This window comes from Myzus persicae, unplaced genomic scaffold (genome assembly GCF_001856785.1).
Source record: "Myzus persicae strain clone G006 unplaced genomic scaffold, MPER_G0061.0, whole genome shotgun sequence".
NCBI classification, from domain to species: Eukaryota; Metazoa; Arthropoda; class Insecta; order Hemiptera; family Aphididae; genus Myzus; species Myzus persicae.
In genome coordinates, this window is record NW_019100891.1 from 23,003 (window position 1) to 45,687 (window position 22,685).

Sequence of the window (22,685 nt, forward strand, 5' to 3'; positions counted from 1 at the left end):
TCGCATTAGGTATATAGAACATAATAGACAACCTTGATATTGCAGATGATTATATTATAGATCGTAGCTGTGCTATAGTCTATAATATTATACGTAGGTACCTGCCTATTTAACTGTACCTACTTTCGTTATTATTTATAATTTTATCATTGGATATTAAATTAGAGTAAGCTGTTGTGATTAGTCGTTAATAATATATTATGTATTGTATAAGTGTACATATTATAGTAACCAGTTGATTCACTGTTGATTAAATATTATGATAATATTATTGCGTTAGAAAACAGTGTTCAGTCATGTTTCGTCGTTTAAATTGTTTGCGCAGGACGCAGCGCTTTTACTCGTATAATGTACCTAATTCCGTGTTTGGTCGCGAATCTTTTGTTCAGCGACATATCGGACCCAATGACTCCGACCAAAAGCAGATGCTAAAAGAACTTGGATATCAGGTGCGTTTCGGATGTACATAAAAAGTCTAGCATTTAGTGAATAGAAAAGTAGTTCCAACACCATTTTTTTTATTATTGAAAATACTTTCTGTTTCGAACTTAAAAAAAAATACTTTCTTGTGTCGTGTACTCTACAGTTGTTATGGCTTAGAAATTACTAGTTTTCGTTGAGTCGTGAACTGTTTATTGACTATTGTTACATATTTTTTTACCAATCTGAAAAAAATAATCATAATTTATACTATATTTTATACATATCATTTTATTTCTAATATCTGACTTAAACTTAAGTAATATGAATCCGTAATGTATATTTTATAATTTTGTATGATTGCATGGTAGTATTTAATTTCGTTGACTGTCAATAACTACTAAAATAAGAATAATTTAATAATTTTTACAATAGCATCCATAGGGCTATAATTCTATAAATCTAAAATAATAGTTTATCTTTGCTAATGAATTTCTTTATATATTAAACTAAGATAATTGGTAATAAATATAATGGATAGGCGCTCCTGTATTTATTAACATTAGACAATTTTTTTTCAAAAGTAATCGTGCCTGTAATTGTTTCTACCACGTAGGTATCTACTTTTTTTATCATAAATTCATAACCAACCCATATAGACGTTACTTCAAATAGGATATTCAATATTTTTTTAACTAATTATGTAAGCATACTTATTTCCTTTTCTTTCAATATTATATTTTAAACATTATGTGCTGACTATAAGTATATAATATTAAAAATACTTAGGACAATATCATACATTTTCCATATTTCTATCAATTTGGTCAATCACATAATAAATAAGTAATTAAAATGCAGTTTATTGTTTCATATTACTTATGTTCAATTTGATATTGATATTTTGATATTTTCAAAACACGTGGAAAAAGTATTAGGTTTATTGTGATATTAAAAAATGATGTTGAATGATGATGAATATTATTTTGATCTCTTATTTGATATTGGTAGGTATATATGTACTAATTTTTTAATCACAAACGATTTATAAACTATAAGTTATTTTAAATGTTTCCCAATTGGAACTTTTAAGTAGATTATTTCACTTTGTTTCATTAGTATATGTGATGGCACTCGTGTAAACAGGTTTACACTGCATTATTGCCGTAGTAGATTTGAGTTATTGTGATAAGTTAATTTAGTACTTCTATTTTTTTATTAATTCATATATAATGCAAGGCTGGGAATTAATGAGTTAATAAGTTAAAAAGTTAAGTTACTTTTAACTAAGTTAATTAATGAGTTACATTTTTCCCATGTTATTCAGTAACTTATGAGTTGATTCATTCTATTTTCATGTTAAGTATTTTTTTTCCTAAATCACAGATTTAAAATAAATTAAATTTTATAAAAAAAAATACGAAACATTAAATATACTTATTAATAGTTAATAATGTATTATAATAGTTATTATATTGCATACTCATAGAAAACTATATTATAGGCGGATATGTTATAGGGGTAACCTCGTCATTAACAAAAGAAAAATAAAACAATTTACTCAGTAGTCAGTATGGGACACGTTACGTAATGTCTGTGGACTAATTAATCATTACCTACCTAATCATTATTAATATTATTATTCATTATAATATTTTTATTCATTCATAGAATTACAGCAATAACTTGGCCCGTCGGTGTAAATAATTTAAACCCGTAGTAGCGTAGTAGTTCATCGTATTTACTATTATAATAGCTATTTAATATTAAAATTGTGTACCTATTTGAATAAATACCAGGGTCATGATTCATTTTTATTTTTAATAAACCTTCTAATATGTGAGAGCCGTAATAGATTTGAACGGTGGAGTAGGTAGTAGATATTAAGTCTTAAACAAAATATAGTCTGTCGAGCATTGACTGTGTCATATTGTTTAAGATTGTGTAAAATTATCTTCCACATTCTAGTTTTCATACTGCTTTCTGTGGAGCTATGTTGAAAAGCTTAGTTTTTGGTTGCATTATTTTACTTTGATATTCATAATATGATAAACCAAGTACACCTCACTATGTACTGACGTACTGTCTACTAAAATGGTTAAAAATCAATAATGGTTTGATTAAATATTGTAATCTTACTATATTAATTGAATAATATTTGATATTATATATTGTGTAACTAATTAAATATATTCTAATAAATAATAATGAATTTGATTATTATAATATTTATGTATAGTTGTGGACCATTCATGTTAACATGTACATAAAAATAATTTAATTATTTTATTGGATTTCATCATTGATTAAAGTATAATATACAAATATAAGCACACATTTATTTAAAAATTGTAAGACATTTATTGAATTATTATGTTACTTGTTAGCTTTAAAAAAGGTAGGTAGGTACGATCATTAATTTTATATTTAAAAAAAAGTAACTATTAATTTTAACTAAGTTAAGTTACTTTTACTTTCTAATTAACTTGTAACTTTTACAAGTTAAAAAAAAATAAAGTTAGCTTTTAACTTTAAACTTAACTTACATTCTTCTATATTAACTTAATTTAACAAGTTAAAAAAAATAGTTAACTTGACCAGCCTTGATATGATGTATAGGAAATCACGCCACCAGGTTACTTTTAAGTAACACCAGGGGTTAAGTATGTGTTATCAGGCATATCTAACGATTTAAAATTAAAATTATGCTGCTCTATTAACTGCAGGCAATGGGCATGTGTAAACCGTGTTTTCATCATCATACGTAGTATTGTCATTTGATATTTGTATTATTATCGTATAAAAAGTATTTTAATTTGTCTGTATGGAATTTGATAAATGGATCAATGTCTCGTAAAATAATATTATAGTGGAGTGACCGTTAAAATTATCAATTCACGCGTTTACACAAAGGTCTTACTCATAATAATTATTACTCTGTAGACAGCTTATCTGTTCCGTGTGCATTAAACGCCCGTACACAGTACACGACAACTACTACGTGGACATACAAATAAAGGATAGGTACTTATGTATAGAATATAGATATTATATTAGATATTATATTATTATAGTCGCAATAATTAAATTGTTTTAATCGAGGTACCTGTAAAATAGTCATTCTTATTTATTGTATACTTAATTCAAACTCGAATAGGATAAGTAAAAATGTAAGATTTTTGATGTGTACCTAGAAAATAAAATTGTTAAACTCATATGGACCATCAATTGGTATTTTCAGAGTTTAGAAGACTTGAGCGTGGCCGTGATCCCAGATAGCGTTTATCTCCAGAAGACGCCTAGTTTAAAATCGTCAGTTATTATAGGTATGTTATGTATTGTATCAAACAATTGATAACCTTTTGTTTATGCAGGAACATACATTTTTTATTAATGAGAATATTAATGCATTCATATTTACGCATATTAAACGCAATATGTAAAATATAGACTAAAACTTATAATAATAAACCAATTCGCATTATGCAAATTCCATCACATGATTTATAATCACTAAGTGGTTATTACAATTAGTATTATAATTGTTTTTGTTCCTTTTTAATAGTAATTAATGTAAAGATCAATACTAGAATGTGTACACAATACACTGTACCTACATATCATATTATTATGTAATATCTGATCTATTGTTTAGGTTAGGTTAGAAATACAAATAGTTTAAATTATAACATGAATATTTATCAAGCTATTACAACTATTATAGTAAAAAAGATAATAATAATCTGAGCTCAAAGTAAACTATATAAGTTAGTATCATTTTAAATATAAATATTATATTGAACAATTTATTGTACATGTGACATATGTGTACATCATATTACAATACCTATATTGTCATTATTTTAGATTTCAAGTGGAGCAATGAATATATCAGTTTTACAATAATATTATTATTTCGTTTTTTTTTTTTTTTTTTGGGGGGGGGGGCAGTAAAAATTCTTTAATCTCAAACTTTAATATCTTTGATGGTATCTATGTGATTATATATTTAGTAACTGAAAATTTGAAAAATCCCAATACTTTTCTTAATGATTGGGAAAAACATAAAGTAAAAAAGTGAGTAGTGGATGTCGCTCTGCTGTACATTAGGTCTCTAGACGGTATGTCAATCTAGGATATTTTATATTGTTATTATTATTAATACAGTAGCTGGTAAGTTAAATGAATATTATTCTTAAATTATCAGTGATGCTGGAATAATATTCTATATACTCGTACCTATGAAAAATTGGGCTGTTTTGGCACCGAATTAGAACAAAATGATAAACGTTTTTCTTTGTATTAATATGCAATTTGGTCCAAATTTAAACTTAAAATAACTGTATTTATGTATTTATTTAGCTACGGAAAAACTGCAGCTGAAGTGGAAATTTGTTTTAAATTTTCAATCCTTCGCTATAAAAATTGAAAATTGTATACATTTTTAACTACAAAATCATTTTTCAATTTTCAATTTGATAAATGTTGTCAAATTTGAACTTGAATGCTTACAAAAAAAAAAAATCGTGCCTATGGATTTTTAATATTTTTCAAATGCTGTTGTAACAATATATCAAAAGGTGAAATTTTCCAAAATTTTCCCGACATTTAAAAATAATAAAAAATGAAAAAAAATGAAAATTGAAAATGTCCGTCAACTACAGCTTATAATGAGACAAAATATTAAAACAATTTTATCAAGTACATAAATGTATGAAATAAACATGGTGTAAATTACAAGTGTCTACAGTAATTCGTTTTTGAATTATCAAAAAAAATAAGAAAATCACTACATGAGAAATCGAGTGAAATATCCAATGTTGTAAAAATTTCAACCTCAAACGCTCGTAAAAATTTGATTTGACTTCCCGGTAGAAATTTTTGTTTTGATAAAGGTAGAAAACTTATAAGGAATCTTGTGTTAAATTTTTAAATATTAGATGTAAAAAGGAAATTTTTATGAATTTCTAACTAAATATAATTTAGTACTTTTTTTGATTTTTACGAATTTTGTCAAAATTCTAAATTTAAACGCCCACCTAAAAGTAATGTGGATTACGCTCAACTTTTTTTTTAATTTTCACTAAAAAAAACTTACGAGCATCCTTGTATTATATTTACAAGTTTTTTGACCAAGCGAATTTTTTTTATCGACTTCAGTTAAAAAAAAAACAAATAATAATCGAAAATTGCATATGTCCATAAATAGTTCAACACAAATCAAAATATTTTGAAAATTGTATGGTGTATAGAAAATGCTAACACAAATATTGAGTGAAAATTCATGTATCTACGATAATTTTTTTTAGAGTTACACTGAAAACCAAAATCGATTTTTTTCAAAAAATTTTTTTGCCGTTTTTCAAATTCCCGTTTTTCCTGTTGCTTTTGAAAACTATTTAAAATTTAAAATTTTGACCTCCCGAATGCACCAATTAGATTCACTTTCCTACCAGAAAAGTTGGTGTTAAAGAAAATCGAAGCACTTTTAACGCTCCAAACCATGATGATAGACACAAAAATAAAAAAAACAAACATCATTGTATAAAATCAATACATACATTCATTACTTCGCTCAGAATCTTAAATATTATAAAAACCATCAAAGCTTTTTTTAGAAATCACTGATTACATTTAAGAGTGGTGATTTTGCTATTAGAATTGTTTTGTGTATGCAGTTTATACATACTAGCATTGGAATAAAAAATAATTATTTTAGGATTACAATAATATGGTAGGTGAGACGTAACTATGCGTTTTGGAGAATCTGGTTGAAACAGACGTCTTGTTGTGATTAATCGAGAAACGAATTGACCGGACCTACCAAAATATATATATTGTTCTGTGGTAACTACAATAAAACACACGGTATTGACTCTTGATTTCACAAGACTGCGATGGCTTGATTAATAGTTAAAACTTATGTCAATTTAATAGCATTCAAATATTTTACAGGACCCACCAAAACGCATAGTGTGGACAAGCTCAAAAAAGTGATACCTATTGTTGTTGTTCATCCCCATACTTTTAGACACAAATCTTTCACATCAGAGGACAGTCCCTTTTATTTTTAAAAATATATTCTTGAGTACTCTTTTTAATTATGTTCCAATCAATCTAATCAATAACTCAAATAAGTCATTTAAATCTTTAAAAACACAGATTTAAAAAAAAAAAAATGTTTAAACCACATCATTCTAATTTTTTTCTAATTCAAACACTGTTTATTACCTACTTACTTCAAACAAAAATAATGAAATAAATCTACATGCTAATAAATAAATACATTTCACAGACGAACAATCTCTAGCCACCTTGATAAAATCAATTGCAAGTAAAAATCAAACATGGAGAAGTTTCATTGGGATGGGCTACCACAACTGTCACACACCTCATGTCATCGTAAGAAACATGCTGGAGAATCCTGGATGGTATGCTTAATTTTTTCAATATTTTGTTCTCAGTGCCGTGATGGTGTGATGCTATATTGTATATGTAAATTTTTGCTTACTTTAGTTATTAAATCATTATTGATGCCACCCGGAATAATCATATAGGCCTGATAGTTAAGATTTTACATACATTTTAATATACTTACCTACAGGCTACTAACTCTATCAAAATGACATGTAAAATGAATAGTAAAAAAGCACACTACAAAAATAAAAATCTATCTTTTAATTTGGCAGCGTCCAAATTAGGGTTAGGTTAAGTGCACTTTCCCATACACCCTCCTCCATAGCCCTCTCTCTAACCGTCTTACAAACATGTTACTAAAGAGTTAATTAAATATTTTATAAAATATGCCTGTTGTGCAATATAGGTTGACACCTTATACACCTTACCAAGAGGAAATCGGTCAGGGTCGACTAGAGAGTCTACTGAACTTCCAGACATTGGTTGTCGACCTTACGTGTATGGACGTAGCCAATGCGTCTCTGTTGGACGAAGCCACGTCGGCGTCCGAAGCGCTGGCTATGACGTATCGGCACAACAAACGCAAATGCTGGTTCGTTGCAGACAACGTACACCCGCAGACGTTGGCCGTTGTACGCACGAGGGCCTCTGCTCTCGGCATCGAAGTCCGATCCGGCGATCCAAACCAAGTGGACGACTTTAAATCGTACAGTGGAGTGTTATTACAGTACCCAGACACGTATGGCAAGTTATCGGATTACGAGGAGATCGTAAATAAGGCTCACAATAACGAGGTTCGTGTACAATACTATGAGGCAGTGTTTCCAAACTTTTTTCCTATAGAGGCTAACAAATTTACTGTTTTGGTAGGCAATCCCCTGACCCCTACCAAAAATAATGTACTATATTATCATTTAAATTTAATAATAATATAATATTATGATGTATAATGATGGGATGCTTGTTACCCAAACTCAATGTACCGTAATTTGTTTGGTTCCAATAAGATATATTTAGTTATAACTAAATCACAAAGTATTACTAAACACAGAAGTAATATTTTTGAAAATAAATGGGGAAATATTTTAAACCGGTGAACAAATCATGTTAATAGTATTTACCAAAACGGTAAACTGGAAATACCATACATTTTAAAAACATTTGATGAAATACCTATATTTTAATCTTGCATAGACTTATTAGTTATTAAGTATTAAGTGTTAATATGTTTTTATGAATTTCATCATACCGGTTTATCGGTAGTTGCCGATTATTTGGAATTTGTCGGGTATAAACGGTAGTAGTACTGTTTACGTAAGTCCGAGTTTCCATCACTACCTACAACAATAGAGTTGAACTTTACAAGTTAATATACGGGGTATAGTGGAAACCTGACTTAAGTTAATATTGTTATGACGGTATAGTTATACTGCCGATTATCAGTTTACTGTTGCACCGAAAATAACTGATACGCAACCACTTCCGCGACCGGTGGATGAATTTCTCATATACACCGGCAGCTCTATAATCACTCATATGTTATATCATAGACCTTAGTCGTGTGTGCCACGGACTTGCTGTCGCTTACTCTGATCAAAGCCCCAGGCGAATTCGGCGTGGACATTGTGGTCGGAAGTAGCCAACGACTCGGCACCCCGCTCGGATACGGAGGACCACACGCCGCGTTTATCGCATGCAAAAAGCCTTTGATGAGACTGATACCCGGGAGGATGGTCGGTATTACTAGGTAGGTAACACCACCAACTTGATGGTTTTCTGTATTGTAGCTTGTAAATATGTATGAATAAATTATTAACATCTAAATTGTTTATTGTATATTATAATATTATTGTACCTATAGACCTATAACTCATCGTAAGTAACTACCTCCAACTCATGATAAGCTTACAGACGTAATTATATATACAAAGTACATAATAGGCGCATAATTGTTAACTGTTGTGAACATATTATGTAATGAAGTCTATAAAATAATGACTAATGGTACGCCACATCGACAGGGAAAAGATTTTACAAATTATTTTCGAATTTTATTTTACTGAACAGGTGGAGCCACTGGTTTGTTCCTATTTTATCTCCTCGTGGAGAAGAGTTGGATCCATTAAATTATAAGTACTATTGAAACCTCGATACAATACACTCTTATCATTAAAAAAAAAACACTAGACTATCGGATTAGTGAATCCTGATATCATTAACATCAAAGATTTAATTTTCACATTTATATAAATTGAAAATATATAATAATATGTAATAGGTACAATGGGAGATCAGTCGATTCAGAGCTCTGTTTTGGAGAGGGCTGGTTAAATGCTTGTGAAATATGATTATCACAGATGTTATTAAATCTGTATAGAATTTAGACACTTCATATTATCTTTTATATAACATTTACATATTTATTTACAAATTGTTTACATTGTGTGCCTACTTATCTAGTAACTTACTAAACGCACTTGCCTATAAAGTTACTGATTAATTATAAATGATTAATTACCAATAATTGTAGTATAAAATACAATTAAGTTGATTGGGGGAATCCTAGCCCTTTTGCCTCCTCCCTCACCATATATATCCACCACTATACTTAAACCGTTCATTCGATAATTATAATAAATAGGTTAGTAAATACAAAATAATAATAGATCATAGATTGTAATAATATAGGTAGCTAATTTTGGGTAAAATTTGATAATATTTTAGTTGGTTCTCCAGTGCACAGCAGGTGATGATCTTAAATTTGGTGTAGCTCACCCACACATTTTTGTTTTATTGGAAATATTACTTGGAATTCAGAATAAAAGTTATATTTCACTTCAGATCTCAGCCACGTAGCCACGCAAACAAACAAAAGAAAAATAAATATTCCTAAGATAGACGTGGAGAGATTGACTAGTTTAATTTTGTGAAAGATGTGTCATTTAAATTTCTTTCCTGATTAAATTATTAACTCAAGCTACATTATAATCTAAATATTAAGTATAGACAAAAACAATTTAAGCTTTCCAGCTAACTTCCAAGTGGTGGTTAGGCTATTTCAGGGGCGCATGTAAACTCCGCTATAAATACCTTTTTTTAGTGTAAATTCCGCCAGGAATTTGAAAAAAAACAGGTAAAATTGGGTTCATGTAAACTCCTATAGTGAAGAAAATTAATTAACAGTATAAAATGATTATAATATATTATTATTACAAAAAAAATCATTACTTTAAGAAATAGTAATCGTCCAAATTAAAATATTAAATACTAGTTACGCGTAATAAACTAAAAAGTATACAAAACTTAAAAATAAAAATAATAATACTGTCTGAACAAATCATAATATCTACTACGTCAAAAAATCATACATTTTAATAAATAATTGTTTTAATTATAAAATATGTAAGTACCTATGTAGGTGTGTTATGTTATGAGGCATGTTATATCATTTTGAACTATGAACTAAAATAATGTGATAGGTGCAATTTGTAGATTTTCTAACTTTCAAAAATATTATTAAATGCTATTTGTAGCGTTTTCTAACACTGCAATTTATTTTTCATTGTGAATGTTTGAGCTTATTTATTTGATACAAATTATATTAATTTTTACATAAGTAAGGTCTTAACGCTGGCGGATATTCCGTATAAAAATGAGTATAATGTTTATAATTACAGGTAAGAAAATAAAATTGGCTGAGTTTACATTAGACATTTTCATTACCTTTTAATCCAATTGGTATTCTGACGGAGCTTACAATCGTCCATATTTCAGAACACAACTTGATAAAAAATATCAAATACATTAAATCATGCAATTTTTAAAATTTGAGACCTAACTCGAGGTTTTCCCTAATTTTCTAGACCCAAACCACTTCAAACCTATTTATTTTAAATATAACTGGTAATGTGTATAATATTACATAAGCATCTACTATTTTATATTATTTGTACAGGGACGCAGATGGGGATATGGCGTACAGATTGACATTGCAAACCCGTGAACAACACATACGACGTGAACGGGCCACTAGCAACATTTGTACTGCCCAAGCTCTACTAGCAAATGTAGTAGCTATGTATGCAGTCTACCACGGTCCCGTAGGACTGAAAAATATTGCCCAAAGAGTGCACAATAGTACCGTGATACTTAAGACAGCGCTTGACGAAATACCAGGATGCAGTACGAGTGTTGGCAGTTTTTTCGATACATTGCACTTAAGGAGCACCATTCCTCAACATGAGATAATCAACAAATGTAAAGAAAAAATGATCAACCTGAGGTTTTTCGACGATCAATCTGTGAGGAGTATACCTTTATCTACGTTTTATTATAGTTCTGTATTTCTGTGCAAATGCTACGGATTTTATTTTAATTTGGTATTTTCGTGTAATAGATCGGTATATCGCTAGATGAGACGGTGACTGCCGAAGACTTAAACGATTTGCTATGGATTTTCGGATCTAAAAAAAAAATAAATGAAGTAAGTATACCTTTTATAATATTCATGTATAAATATACAAGCATATTTTGTTCACTCGTACAACTGTGTAAGTAGTTGATTCAATAATCTATTCAAAATAAATGGTTCTAGATTATATCTAATGATGAGCTTTTAGAAAAAAGCGTAAGTAAAACAATATTTAAGAGGACCTCGCAGTATTTACAACATGCAGTATTTAACAATCATCAATCAGAAACAAAAATTGTTCGATACATGAAACAATTGGAAAATAAAGACGTTTCACTTGTCCACTCCATGATTCCATTAGTAAGTGAAGTTATCGATTGGAAAATATGTATACAATAATTTTGTTTTATTATTTTAGGGATCATGTACTATGAAATTGAATGCTACCGTCGAGTTATTACCGCTTTCAGAACCTGGATTCATAAACATTCATCCATTTGTACCACCTGTACAAGTCCCAGGATATCATCAAATTTTACAAGAATTAGAATATGATCTCTGCCAGCTTACTGGTTATGACAAAATATCTTTTCAGCCCAATAGGTATATATGCAGGCATTTAATAAATAATATTTCAAATACTCTTATTAACTTTTGAAACTCACTCTAGCGGCTCTCAAGGAGAATTTGCCGGTCTTTGTGCCATAATGAAATATCATCAACACCGCGGGGATGAAGACAGAAAAGTATGTCTAATTCCCACTTCGGCACATGGTACAAATCCAGCATCAGCACAAATGGCTGGAATGGACATTCAGTTGGTGAATGTATCCAAAGATGGTTGCATTGATCTACAACATCTCAAAGATAAGGTAGGTATTACTGTATTAGGTTAGCCTGGTTAGATACCGCATATACTTTACGAATTATGATTATCATATATATAGTATATTATTTTATACCTTTAGGTCTATATCGAGTATAGTAATTAGTAGTATACTAGTAGATTTTTTTATTGTTTTCTAAAATCTTACAAATTTGTTCTGTTTTGTACTTATATAGGTTAATAAATATAAAAATCAACTATCGTGTATAATGATAACATATCCATCTACTAATGGAGTATTTGAAGAATCTGTTATGGACATATGTGAAATAATACATTCAAATGGTGGACAAGTAATAAAAATATTATGATTTTGTGACGATAATTAATGTAACACTTAACTCATAATTCAAAATTAAGGTTTACTTGGATGGAGCTAACATGAATGCACAAGTTGGATTGTGTCGACCTGGTGATATTGGAGCAGATGTATCTCATTTAAATTTACATAAGACATTCTGTATACCTCATGGTGGCGGGGGTCCTGGGATGGGACCAATTGTTGTGTAAAAAATTAACTGTAATTAATAATTTATATGAATTTATAATTCAATGTAATATTTCTTGTTGCTTAGTAAATCACACTTGGCTCCATATCTACCAACTCATCCAATTATCCACAATGGTAATGATTTAAGTTTCGGTACTGTTAGTGCTGCTCCTTACGGATCAGCTTCTATCATACCCATTTCTTGGGCATACATAAAAGTAATTCATATTTGACTTCTATAAGATATATATTAACAATAATAAATTAAACAATTATTATAATAATAAATTTTTAAATTAATAATAAATGATACTTGTATAGTTAATGGGCTCTCAAGGACTCAGGAAAGCAACTCAAGTAGCTATATTAAATGCGAATTACATGAGTAAAAAATTAAGTACTCACTACAAAACATTATTTGTTGGCGCTAAATCTGGATTGGTAGCTCATGAATTCATACTAGACTCTAGAGAATTTAAAAAGACTGCAAATATTGAAGCTACCGATATTGCTAAGCGATTAATGGATTACGGTGTGTACCTACATAATATTATAATTTATAAAAGTATAAATATAATAGACTGTGATATTTTTCTTAGGATTTCATGCTCCTACTATGTCTTGGCCAGTTGCTGGTACATTGATGATAGAACCTACAGAATCTGAAAGTAAAATAGAATTAGATAGATTCTGTGATGCTTTAATTAGTGAGTAAATTAATTAATATTATGTTTTGTTGAAAATTAAACATTTTTTTTTTTAAATATATATATTTACTTACATAATTCTTACTTAAGGTATAAGAGAAGAAATCAGAGAAATAGAGAATGGTGTAGCTGATCGAGAACAAAATGTCTTAAAATTGGCACCACATACATTGAAACAAATTTGTAGTGACAAATGGAATAGACCATATTCTAGACAATTAGCAGCTTATCCAATGGTAGTACAAATTTAAAATTTATATTATAGTATAATAACCGCCTAATATTTCTTTATTAGGGATACGAACAAAAAGTATGGCCAAGTGTAGGCCGCATCGACAGTAAATATGGAGATCAAAATGTAGTTTGCAGTTGCCCATTAGTATTTTAAAATTTTAATTTTTAAAATACATCAATAATATTCAGAGAAACCAAAAGTATGAGTATTTTAAACATTATTTCAAATGTAAACATAATAGCTATGATTTTTATTACACAATACCACCTACCTATGTATAAACTATTGTCTATTGCTAAGTATTATTTATATTTTATGTAAGGTAATAAAGATCTTTTCTTCTAATAGAAGACATCTATTGCTGAACACCTGCAAAAACCAAAACTCACATAAATAACTTCTTAAATCAATAATTTAAGATTACATTAAAAATATATAGTTATTTTCTATGATATTTCTATTACATGTGCTTATATTATGGTACTTACCTACACTTTCATGTTTTATTGTATCAATATAACATAATAACATGTTCTATACTTATTTAGACATTTTACTTAATTTGTATAATTGTCTAGTTAGTCTATGGTGACTGATTAAAAATGAAATTATGTGTGTACCTACTACCTATTCCAGCACCTACTCCACATAGGACTTAATGCACTATACTTAGCAAAGTTATAACTTATAACAGTTATGTAAAATGATCATTTATCATTATATCATCTGGTCTAGATTTATTTTAAAATAGAAGCCCCTTTTTGCATATACCTACCTACTTGCATACCTCGAAAGTGGATTTTAGTACAGTTTTCACTAATGGACTGGCTGAGTTTCAGGAAATGTTGTAATGTATAATACGTCAAAAAAAAATTTACTAAATAGTAAAAATATAAAAAATAATCTATAAATAAAAAATTGTTTATTGGTATTTGGTATTCAGTTCAGATGAGAACGGCTGGATCGATTTGTCACATTTTTAAAAAAAAATTTCTTCGTAGTCCAAATTTAGTTCTTACAAAAAAATGGAAAAGTAGCCTAGATAATTGGAAAATTCGAGATAAGCTATAAGTGCTTTTTTGACTGACTGGTCAATGTAGAGCCTAAACTACTAGTTGGAGACTTGACATTTCCATGGTATCTTCTGATCACCATGTAAGGAGGCACTAAGGAAGGATTTTCCAAAATTTGCATTTTAAAAAGATGCTCACAAAGATTTACGATGGAAATAAAAATTACTTTTTAGTTTATAAATGATTGGTTACATCTTACAGATTATAATGGAAAATAGTATTTTATTTTTTTATAAATATTTATCATTGGTTACTCTGGCAGATGAAGTAAAAGCGCATGCATCATCAAATCGTCGCATTTATGGCCTCAAATAAAGGCATTTTGTAAATTATATCTCAAAACAAATATATGAGAGTTGAATACTTGAATGTATGTTTGTAGCTTAAATGTACCTAATTGAAAACTACTTGACGTTCGATTTAGCTATACCAAGTGATATGTATATAATATATTCAAATTCAATCCGTCACAGGCGAGTTGTCCATCAAGGGCGAATTAGATCACAAAGCGAAGCTCGCAGACGCCGATTTACCCTTTAACTGAGTTACACTAACAGTTTTAGATAAATCCGTGAGTACAGAACAATCAAGATCAGTATAAAGTATATAGAAGCCTAGGGTTCGGAAATTATAGGGAATTGCATGTTGTTCTGTCTTCTGTATGCTCTCGATTTCTACCAGACCGAGCTAGAATACTTATAGCTATACAATTTTGAGTTTAAAAATTGAAAATTAAAAATGCATAATTTGTCATTCTCAAGGATAAAAGTGCATGTTTCTTGATTTTCAAAGGCATACCATGCATAATATTTAGCATTTTCTTAAAAACATTTTCGATTTTTTTTTTCTTGACCTATATTTATTTCAAAATAATATTGATTATAAAACTATGAAAATACTGGTGCTACCACTTAACAGGTATTATACAACATAAACCTATTTATTTATTTCGTATTTAACTTCACAAATTATAAAAATATATTTTTTAACTATTTCCCCAGTTCAATACAATTTCAAAATGTTAACCGGTTAGGTGGCATATTTTATTTTTAATCTAATTTTTTTGTGCATATTAATAATGACATTATATGTTTTTGAACTTTGAATAATTTGTGGCATATTAACTATATAGTTTTGCATATTTCACAATTTTTCGTGCATATTTTGCCTTTTTTAGTTCCTAATTATAGCGCTATAGTTATTATTTTTTCACTTGCGAAACCCGTAATAACTTTCATTGGCGCTCCAAGTCAATAATATTTGCCACCACTATCAAACATACATATTTTATATTTAAACATCTGTCACTTTTTAAAATGTTAAAACTTTTCCCACCCTACAGCACTTGCCCCATTGCTCAGTCCTCCTTGGCACGAATTGAGTTATACGACTAAAATGGATGTTGGTTTATCAGTAGGGCTGGGATTTCGATGCACTTTGCATTGTTTTTCAAAGCTTACTGTGCAATGCTCGTCTTGTCACAAATTTGTTTTATGTACATTTAAATGAGAATAAGAAAGTTTATTTTGCATTTTTTAGTTTTTAGGTCATTTTCTTAATTTTTTAGGGCATTTTAGAGTTTTTGGAGCATTTTTTAAGTTTTTGGAAACCAAGTGTATGAATTTGAAATTTTATTTTAAGATTTTAAGATTTTTACACCAATATGGTTTTTAAATAAAAATAACAGATTATAAGTAGGTACTCGTAATTCGTATTATATTATCGGACAATCAACTTTTTTTTTAGATTTATACTAAAACTATGTATTTATAGTTTACACTTGTAATAGATTTTTATAATGCATTTTTTAAAATTTTATTGTAATTTATACTAAAATTATTAAAAATAAAAAAATTTGTAGATCATAAAAGCATTTTTTTATGGCATTTGACGGGGTTTTTAAGGCATTATTTAGAGTTTTTAGGTCATAAAAGCATTTTTTTAGGACATTTTTCAGGTTTTTTAGGGCATTAAAATCCCAGCCCTATTTATCAGTAGTTAATAGAGTCAACAGCTACCTACTGAACAGTTTTCAATAGATATTTTCTTGTAACTTGGAAGTTGGAGGTTGTTAGCTTACTATTGTTTCAACCATATGAAATAATCCAAAGAAGTGCAGATGATCTTTATTATTATTTTTTTTTTTTTTGTTATTTAAGTATTTTTATTCAATCTGCAGTTTCAATACATGAACAATAAGAATAAGAGATGAATTAAATAAAACAAAATAAGATAAAAAATAAAAAAATAAATGACAGATTATCCCGAATGTAGAGGCCTCCCAGCGGAGGTACTACGACATGAGTAGGACTAAATTAGGCTGGCAGATCGTGACACCACTGTCTTTTAAGTCTTTTGACTGGGTTACCTGGGATTGAAGCAGATGATAGGTCGGAGATTAACGGATTCTTATGGTGAGCTAGGTGGCTGTTGAAACGTTTATAATGAGTTTTGGCTAGTTCAGAGACAAATGGTATTTTGAGATGAATGTGGAAGGTGTGATTAGAGACATAGAATGGAGCTCTTAGAATTGTGCGTAGAGTTTTGGATTGGAATCTTTGAATGCGGTTGATGTTGGAGATTTTGGCAGCGCCCCATAGTTGAATCCCATAAGTCCAGATGGGTCTGAGTAGGAGTTTGTAAAGCAGGAGTTTGTTAGAGAGTTTCATGTGCTTTGATGTTAGAAGTGAACGAAGGAGTCGGAAGCGGTCATTTAGTGTACGGGTTTTGCTAATTATGTGAGGTTTCCAAGTGAGACGGCGGTCGATAAGGATACCAAGGTAACGTATGGATTGTGCAGGGGGAAGTGGTTGATTGTTGAGGTAAAGCGTTGGACATACTCCTTGACGAAGTGCAAAGGTACCGTGGATGGACTTGGTTTCGTTCATTTTTACTCCCCATGTTTTGTACCACGATTCAAGGGAGAAGAGATGATCTTGTATGTAGGAGGAGGCTAAAAAGATGATCTTTATGGCTTTATATTTATTTCCATACCTATTCTTCTGTAAACATTTTTTGGATTTTATTTTCTGCATGTTTTTTTGTTATAAAATCACCTATTATTTTTCAAATAATATTATTATTACCGTTTTTCTCTATAAATGTATTTGTGTTCAACAATTTTTTTGCATGTTTTATTTGTTTGATTTATATAATTTTTTCGCAGCACGGCATTTACCCGATTCCAGCTTACCAGTGTCTAATCTATAATAGTGTGCCTTAGCATCTGGAAAGGTAAACGAGGCACGAAGGCGCCGAGGGATTTGTGTCTTTTTTTATTCTACCTATCGTATTGTAATTACAGAGTCAAAACGGGTTTAAATATCTAGGGTATCGGGTTTCGTATTCGAACTTCGAAGCCATGTAAAAAAAATTAAGGGCATTGGGTTTCGCTTTCAAAACCAGATACATTCATTGCTTACGGGATATGCGTTTTGTGTACAAAACCGGGTAGGTAATATTGGTTGCTACCCATCAAATATGTCGCAAAACTGCTAAAGTCCTTCATAAAGTTTCATTCTCGTCCACTAAATCGCCGATATCTACAGCTTCACCGAATTATCATCTGCTACTATCATAATTCATAGCCCACAGGTGACTCTCTAAGCCAGTGAAGCCCAACCTGTTCCTTTGGTGGTCCACAATCAAATTCGTGTAGGCTACCAATAATTCAATAAATAATAATATAAATTAAATAATACAAAAATTAAAGTAGGTATGGATTTTATATATCTTAGCAATAATTGTATTTTAACATATATTTTGTTTCAACATAAGAGTAATCCAGATTAGGTATCATTGCTCCAACCTCTATTTTTTAAGGAACCCCGACACAAAGTGGAAATGTGCACTACGGATTTGAGAACTGTGTACAAATTAATAATAGTGTCTACTAACTAGGTACCTGAACAAAGTATAACATTTTTTTTTTTCAAAAAAGAAAATTTTCTTTGATAAAAATAAATTGCTTTCAGTTACATTTTACCCCATAAACATTTACTTCTCTGCTTTTAGTTGTGAATAGTGAGCACAGCAGATATAGATACAATAAAATAACATAAGTCAATATTCTTCATTTGAATAAAAAAAATTACTTGATCCTATTTGCTAACAAAAATCACCCTCTAAACTAGTCTAAAGTTGAAAATCAAAGCATTTTTACTGTTCCAAAATGTTTCCACATAAAAAAATTTAAATAAACATTGTGAAACAAATTGATCTGCACAGAGTTGTAAGAAAGGGTCTTACAATTTATTTTAAGAAGGGTCAGAGATGATCTGTGTTAAAGGCAGATAGTACCGTTATATTTAGTGTTTCACAATTTAACTACCAGCTAGTTTAAACTATTTGACTTACTATATAATACTTATATTATTAGTAAAATTATCTATTAAGTTATTGAATTAATAACTTTCTTGAATCTTCAAATTAATTTAATTGTTTTTTCTTACTTAGCAAGTTGTCTATTTTAATAGAAATGATAAGTAAATAATAAATAAATGTACTATGCATATACATTTCAGACATATATGTTTCACATTTCTTATTCCTCTTAGATAACTACAATCCTAAATCCTTATAGCTAAGACATTTACAATTGGCTATTTTTCTTATAAATTACTATATTGTACATCTTAAATTTAATTTTTAATACCAGCTCTCTTTATTAAATATTTAGGAATATAAACAATTTATTTTAAAAGTTGAAATTTGTTTACCTATTCAATAAAGAAAAACAATATGTAATTCGTTTAGTAATACAAATTTATTTAATTTAAATTAAAAAATTCAATTTATAATAATTTTAATAGTTATAATATGAAACATGACAATCTTTTTAATTGAATGTATGACAATAATGTTGGCCAGCCAAATTGTTCACAACCTCTAATCTAAGCTGCCAATTTGTTGCATTAATTACAAAAATGTTGCATGACTAGATGTAAAAAACTAAATAATAGAGATTCATGTACTTTGTTCTTACATAAAATTATTTTTGAGCAAAATAATAGATAAAAAAAAAATCTACAATAAGCCTAATGTTAATAGTGCGATGAACAAAATAAAAATTAATGAGAATTAATTTAAAATATAAAAAAGGCACTACATTGTCATCCAAGGAAGACTGTTCATTAATTTTGTACTGTTTAAAATATTATTGTAGTCATGCGTGGCAATGGAAAAGTAAAATGCTTATTTTTTCAAAAGTATAAAATTAACCATTTAAACATATCTTTGGTAAACAACAATATTTAACTAAATGGCACTGATTTTGGTCTTGGTTTTAAAGCTAACATATAAATCATGCCAAATAGATTTGAATATATGATTCGAAAATTAAAAAATTAAAAAATTAAGAATTAAGTGTCTGAACTGAACAACCCTTTTAAACTTTTATACAGAGGTAGGAATACAGCTGTTCTCTTCAGTCTGCCATACTAAGCTATAGTGCATTTCCTTTGCTGGTGTTTGAGTGGTACTGGTCGTAAAACGGCTCTTACGGCTTCATCAAATACCTTGATGATTTACAAGAATAATTTGAATATCATAGAATAGTTAGGTTCATCAGAAAGCACAAATTATTTCACTTACCAGTTTTAATCCTCTTTGAGTTAATGCAGAACATTCGAGATATTTTACAGCTCTTATTTTATTGGCCAACTTTTGTCCCTGTTCACGTTTGATTGGGGATAGTCCTTGTTCAGACAAGACATTTAACGTTTCTTTGTCTTCTCTTAAATCTATTTTCGTACCAACTAAAATCATAGGAGCATCTGGACAGTGATGTTTAATTTCCGGATGCCATTTGGAAACCACATTTTCAAAAGAAGATGGACTAGCAACACTAAAGCAGACCAAAAATACGTCAGTCTGAAAAAAAAATATAATACAACAGTTGTGATATTCAATAAGCTAAATAACAAATATTAACCTGTGGATAGGAAAGTGGTCTTAGACGGTCGTAATCTTCTTGTCCAGCCGTATCCCATAGGCCAAGGCTAACAGGAATACTGTCTACCACCATGGGTGCAGAGTAGTTATCAAATCTATTGAACAATAATCAATACTCAATAATATTGTTAAGCCCATTGTTTAAATTTGTTCGATGATTTAACACTTACACAGTAGGAACGTATTCTCCTGGAAAGCTGTCGGTAGTATATGATATTAACATACAAGTCTTGCCCACTGTACCATCGCCGACAACCACACACTTGATTGGTCGTCCTGCTGACATATTTTGATTTTGAATTTTTTATTTTATTTTCTATGCTGTCTGTTATAATCCCAATGCACAATCTGTTTGTATTTCAAACTGGAATATATTATACATATACATTTACAATACCGAGAACTCGCCGTGTAACAGCCAGCACTTAACAATGCTTTATCGGTTTACCAGCCACTAAATATAATAGGCACGACCCATGTCAATTACTTTTAATTAGTTTAATGATTAGCAAATGAAAAAATAAATTAGAAAACTTACTTGCTATTATCATTTTTTGTTTTATTTATCAACATTGGGAGGCAGTTATCATTGTAGATTTGGCTATTGGTTGTTCGTTTGAGGTTACAAGGAGAGTATACAACTATAGGTCTATAGGTACTACTGAAACGACGGAGCACAGGCGGACGTACGGCAGCAGCAGCTGTTGCCCAATGTATTTATTATAATACAATTTACATCACAATGAAATACTAAAATACTAATTATTTAAAACATTATTGATATAATTGGTATTAGGTGTTTATATTTAATATTATACGATTATTATAGTGGAAGTGGACACCCCACTGTGACCTATGTCCTACATAATATTATATTATTCAGCAATTATTTTCGTGAAATCTGTAGTAAGAACCGAGATGACATTTACCGATTAGTCCATCTACCGCCTAATTTATTTATTATGCTTCACGAAATTTTAAATCAATTATCATAGATAAATAGATTTTTTGATTTAAATTTTTTTTTCTTAAACATAAAAATTAAAATCAATAAAAAAGAAAACCCGGAGAAGTTTCTCCGATGCTGTATAGTGATATTATTAGGTGTCGTGTTTACCTGCTTATTGAGTAGGTCACGACTGTATAAGTTTGTCAAATTTTTTTTTAAACATAATTCTATGTTACGCCATCTGTTACAATAGAGAACAATAAGCTTAAGTGATAGGTATCTTAAAACAAAACAGACAGAAGAGAAGTTTCTCAAGTTAAATTTTTTTTTCGGAAGGTTAAATTTATTTCGACCAAAAACTAATCGCATATAATAATAATAATAATAATAATAATAATAATAATAATAATAATAATAATAATAAATAATTATTATAATATTACCTCTTAGTTCTTACTAAGTTATAAAAGTCAATACCCATATTATGTACCTACTGTAAAACAATGGGAATAAGGTTGAGGTATAAATAGATTAAAAATAATCAGTGTAAATGTTTTGACATTATTAATGTACAATGCACCCATACGGCTTATACTTTAAGTTACTATTAAATACCTACTCAATAATAGCAAAGAGTAACAAATTCCTACTAATAATTTTTAATTGCCTACCTTATACCTACAACCTTCAACAAAATAATTATATTATAATCGTTATTCTTCGTTCAAATAAACAATTTCATCGAAAAAAAATTATGCAAATATTCGTATATTTTAGAAATTTGTAGGTTTTTATAAGAACAACTTACAAGGACCTTGTGGCTTGTAATACATTTTCAAGCTTTTTGACCAAAAGTAAAATTGTTATTTATATACTTAGAAAAACTAAGCAAAGTCAGTCTTCCAATACCTACATCAAGTCAAAAATATAATGAAACTTTAACTGTTTACAAGATAATTTACACGTTTCATTGATTTTGTCAAATTCCTTAAACATTTTAACCTGCAGGTAAAATACTTTTCGTTGATCAGTAGTTTATTTAGGACTTTCTAAATGGTAAATATGTTACTGCCTTGCACGCCGAAGAATTGGAATTACACGTCATTTATAGACTATAGACTATAGTTGATCTTTATTATTTATTT

The 22,685-nt window shown here is 29.2% G+C and overlaps 2 protein-coding genes across 3 annotated transcripts; one reads left to right on the plus strand and one right to left on the minus strand.

Annotated features, from left to right (window-relative positions):
• The first annotated feature begins 241 nt into the window (after positions 1–241).
• Positions 242–14,109, plus strand: LOC111026614 (glycine dehydrogenase (decarboxylating), mitochondrial). The gene is made up of 17 exons (XM_022304726.1): positions 242–449; positions 3,662–3,746; positions 6,716–6,851; positions 7,244–7,631; positions 8,388–8,584; positions 10,793–11,138; positions 11,234–11,320; positions 11,432–11,608; positions 11,667–11,851; positions 11,919–12,120; positions 12,311–12,427; positions 12,495–12,640; positions 12,710–12,842; positions 12,946–13,156; positions 13,224–13,331; positions 13,422–13,567; positions 13,627–14,109. Exons 1-17 carry the CDS (start codon positions 297–299, stop codon positions 13,717–13,719), a joined length of 2,910 nt encoding a protein of 969 aa, XP_022160418.1. The 5' UTR covers positions 242–296; the 3' UTR covers positions 13,720–14,109.
• Positions 14,110–19,385: 5,276 nt separating this feature from the next.
• On the minus strand, positions 19,386–21,244 carry LOC111026633 (ras-related C3 botulinum toxin substrate 1). 2 transcript variants are annotated; one of them, XM_022304751.1, is made up of 5 exons: positions 21,130–21,244; positions 20,762–20,955; positions 20,572–20,686; positions 20,232–20,510; positions 19,386–20,155 (listed from the first exon to the last, which is right to left on the minus strand). In XM_022304751.1, exons 2-5 carry the CDS (start codon positions 20,875–20,877, stop codon positions 20,078–20,080), a joined length of 588 nt encoding a protein of 195 aa, XP_022160443.1. In that variant the 5' UTR covers positions 20,878–20,955; positions 21,130–21,244; the 3' UTR covers positions 19,386–20,077. The 2 variants fall into 2 exon arrangements, with proteins under 2 accessions (XP_022160443.1, XP_022160442.1); XM_022304750.1 differs by lacking the exon at positions 21,130–21,244 and having other exon boundaries at positions 20,762–21,123.
• Positions 21,245–22,685: the final 1,441 nt, after the last annotated feature.

What these genes read in the sequence shown, in the direction of transcription:
- LOC111026614 (XM_022304726.1), top strand. Translation starts at nt 297, where the DNA reads ATGTTTCGTCGTTTAAATTGTTTGCGCAGGACGCAGCGCTTTTACTCG. An exon ending in TACATTCAAATGGTGGACAA is followed by an intron (nt 12,428 to 12,494) that starts GTAATAAAAATA and finishes TTCAAAATTAAG; the next exon opens with GTTTACTTGGATGGAGCTAA. An exon ending in AATTAGCAGCTTATCCAATG is followed by an intron (nt 13,568 to 13,626) that starts GTAGTACAAATT and finishes TTTCTTTATTAG; the next exon opens with GGATACGAACAAAAAGTATG.
- LOC111026633 (XM_022304751.1), bottom strand. Translation starts at nt 20,877, where the DNA reads ATGTCAGCAGGACGACCAATCAAGTGTGTGGTTGTCGGCGATGGTACA. An exon ending in GGAGAATACGTTCCTACTGT is followed by an intron (nt 20,687 to 20,761) that starts GTAAGTGTTAAA and finishes ATTGTTCAATAG; the next exon opens with ATTTGATAACTACTCTGCAC. An exon ending in CTCAAAGAGGATTAAAACTG is followed by an intron (nt 20,156 to 20,231) that starts GTAAGTGAAATA and finishes TAAATCATCAAG; the next exon opens with GTATTTGATGAAGCCGTAAG.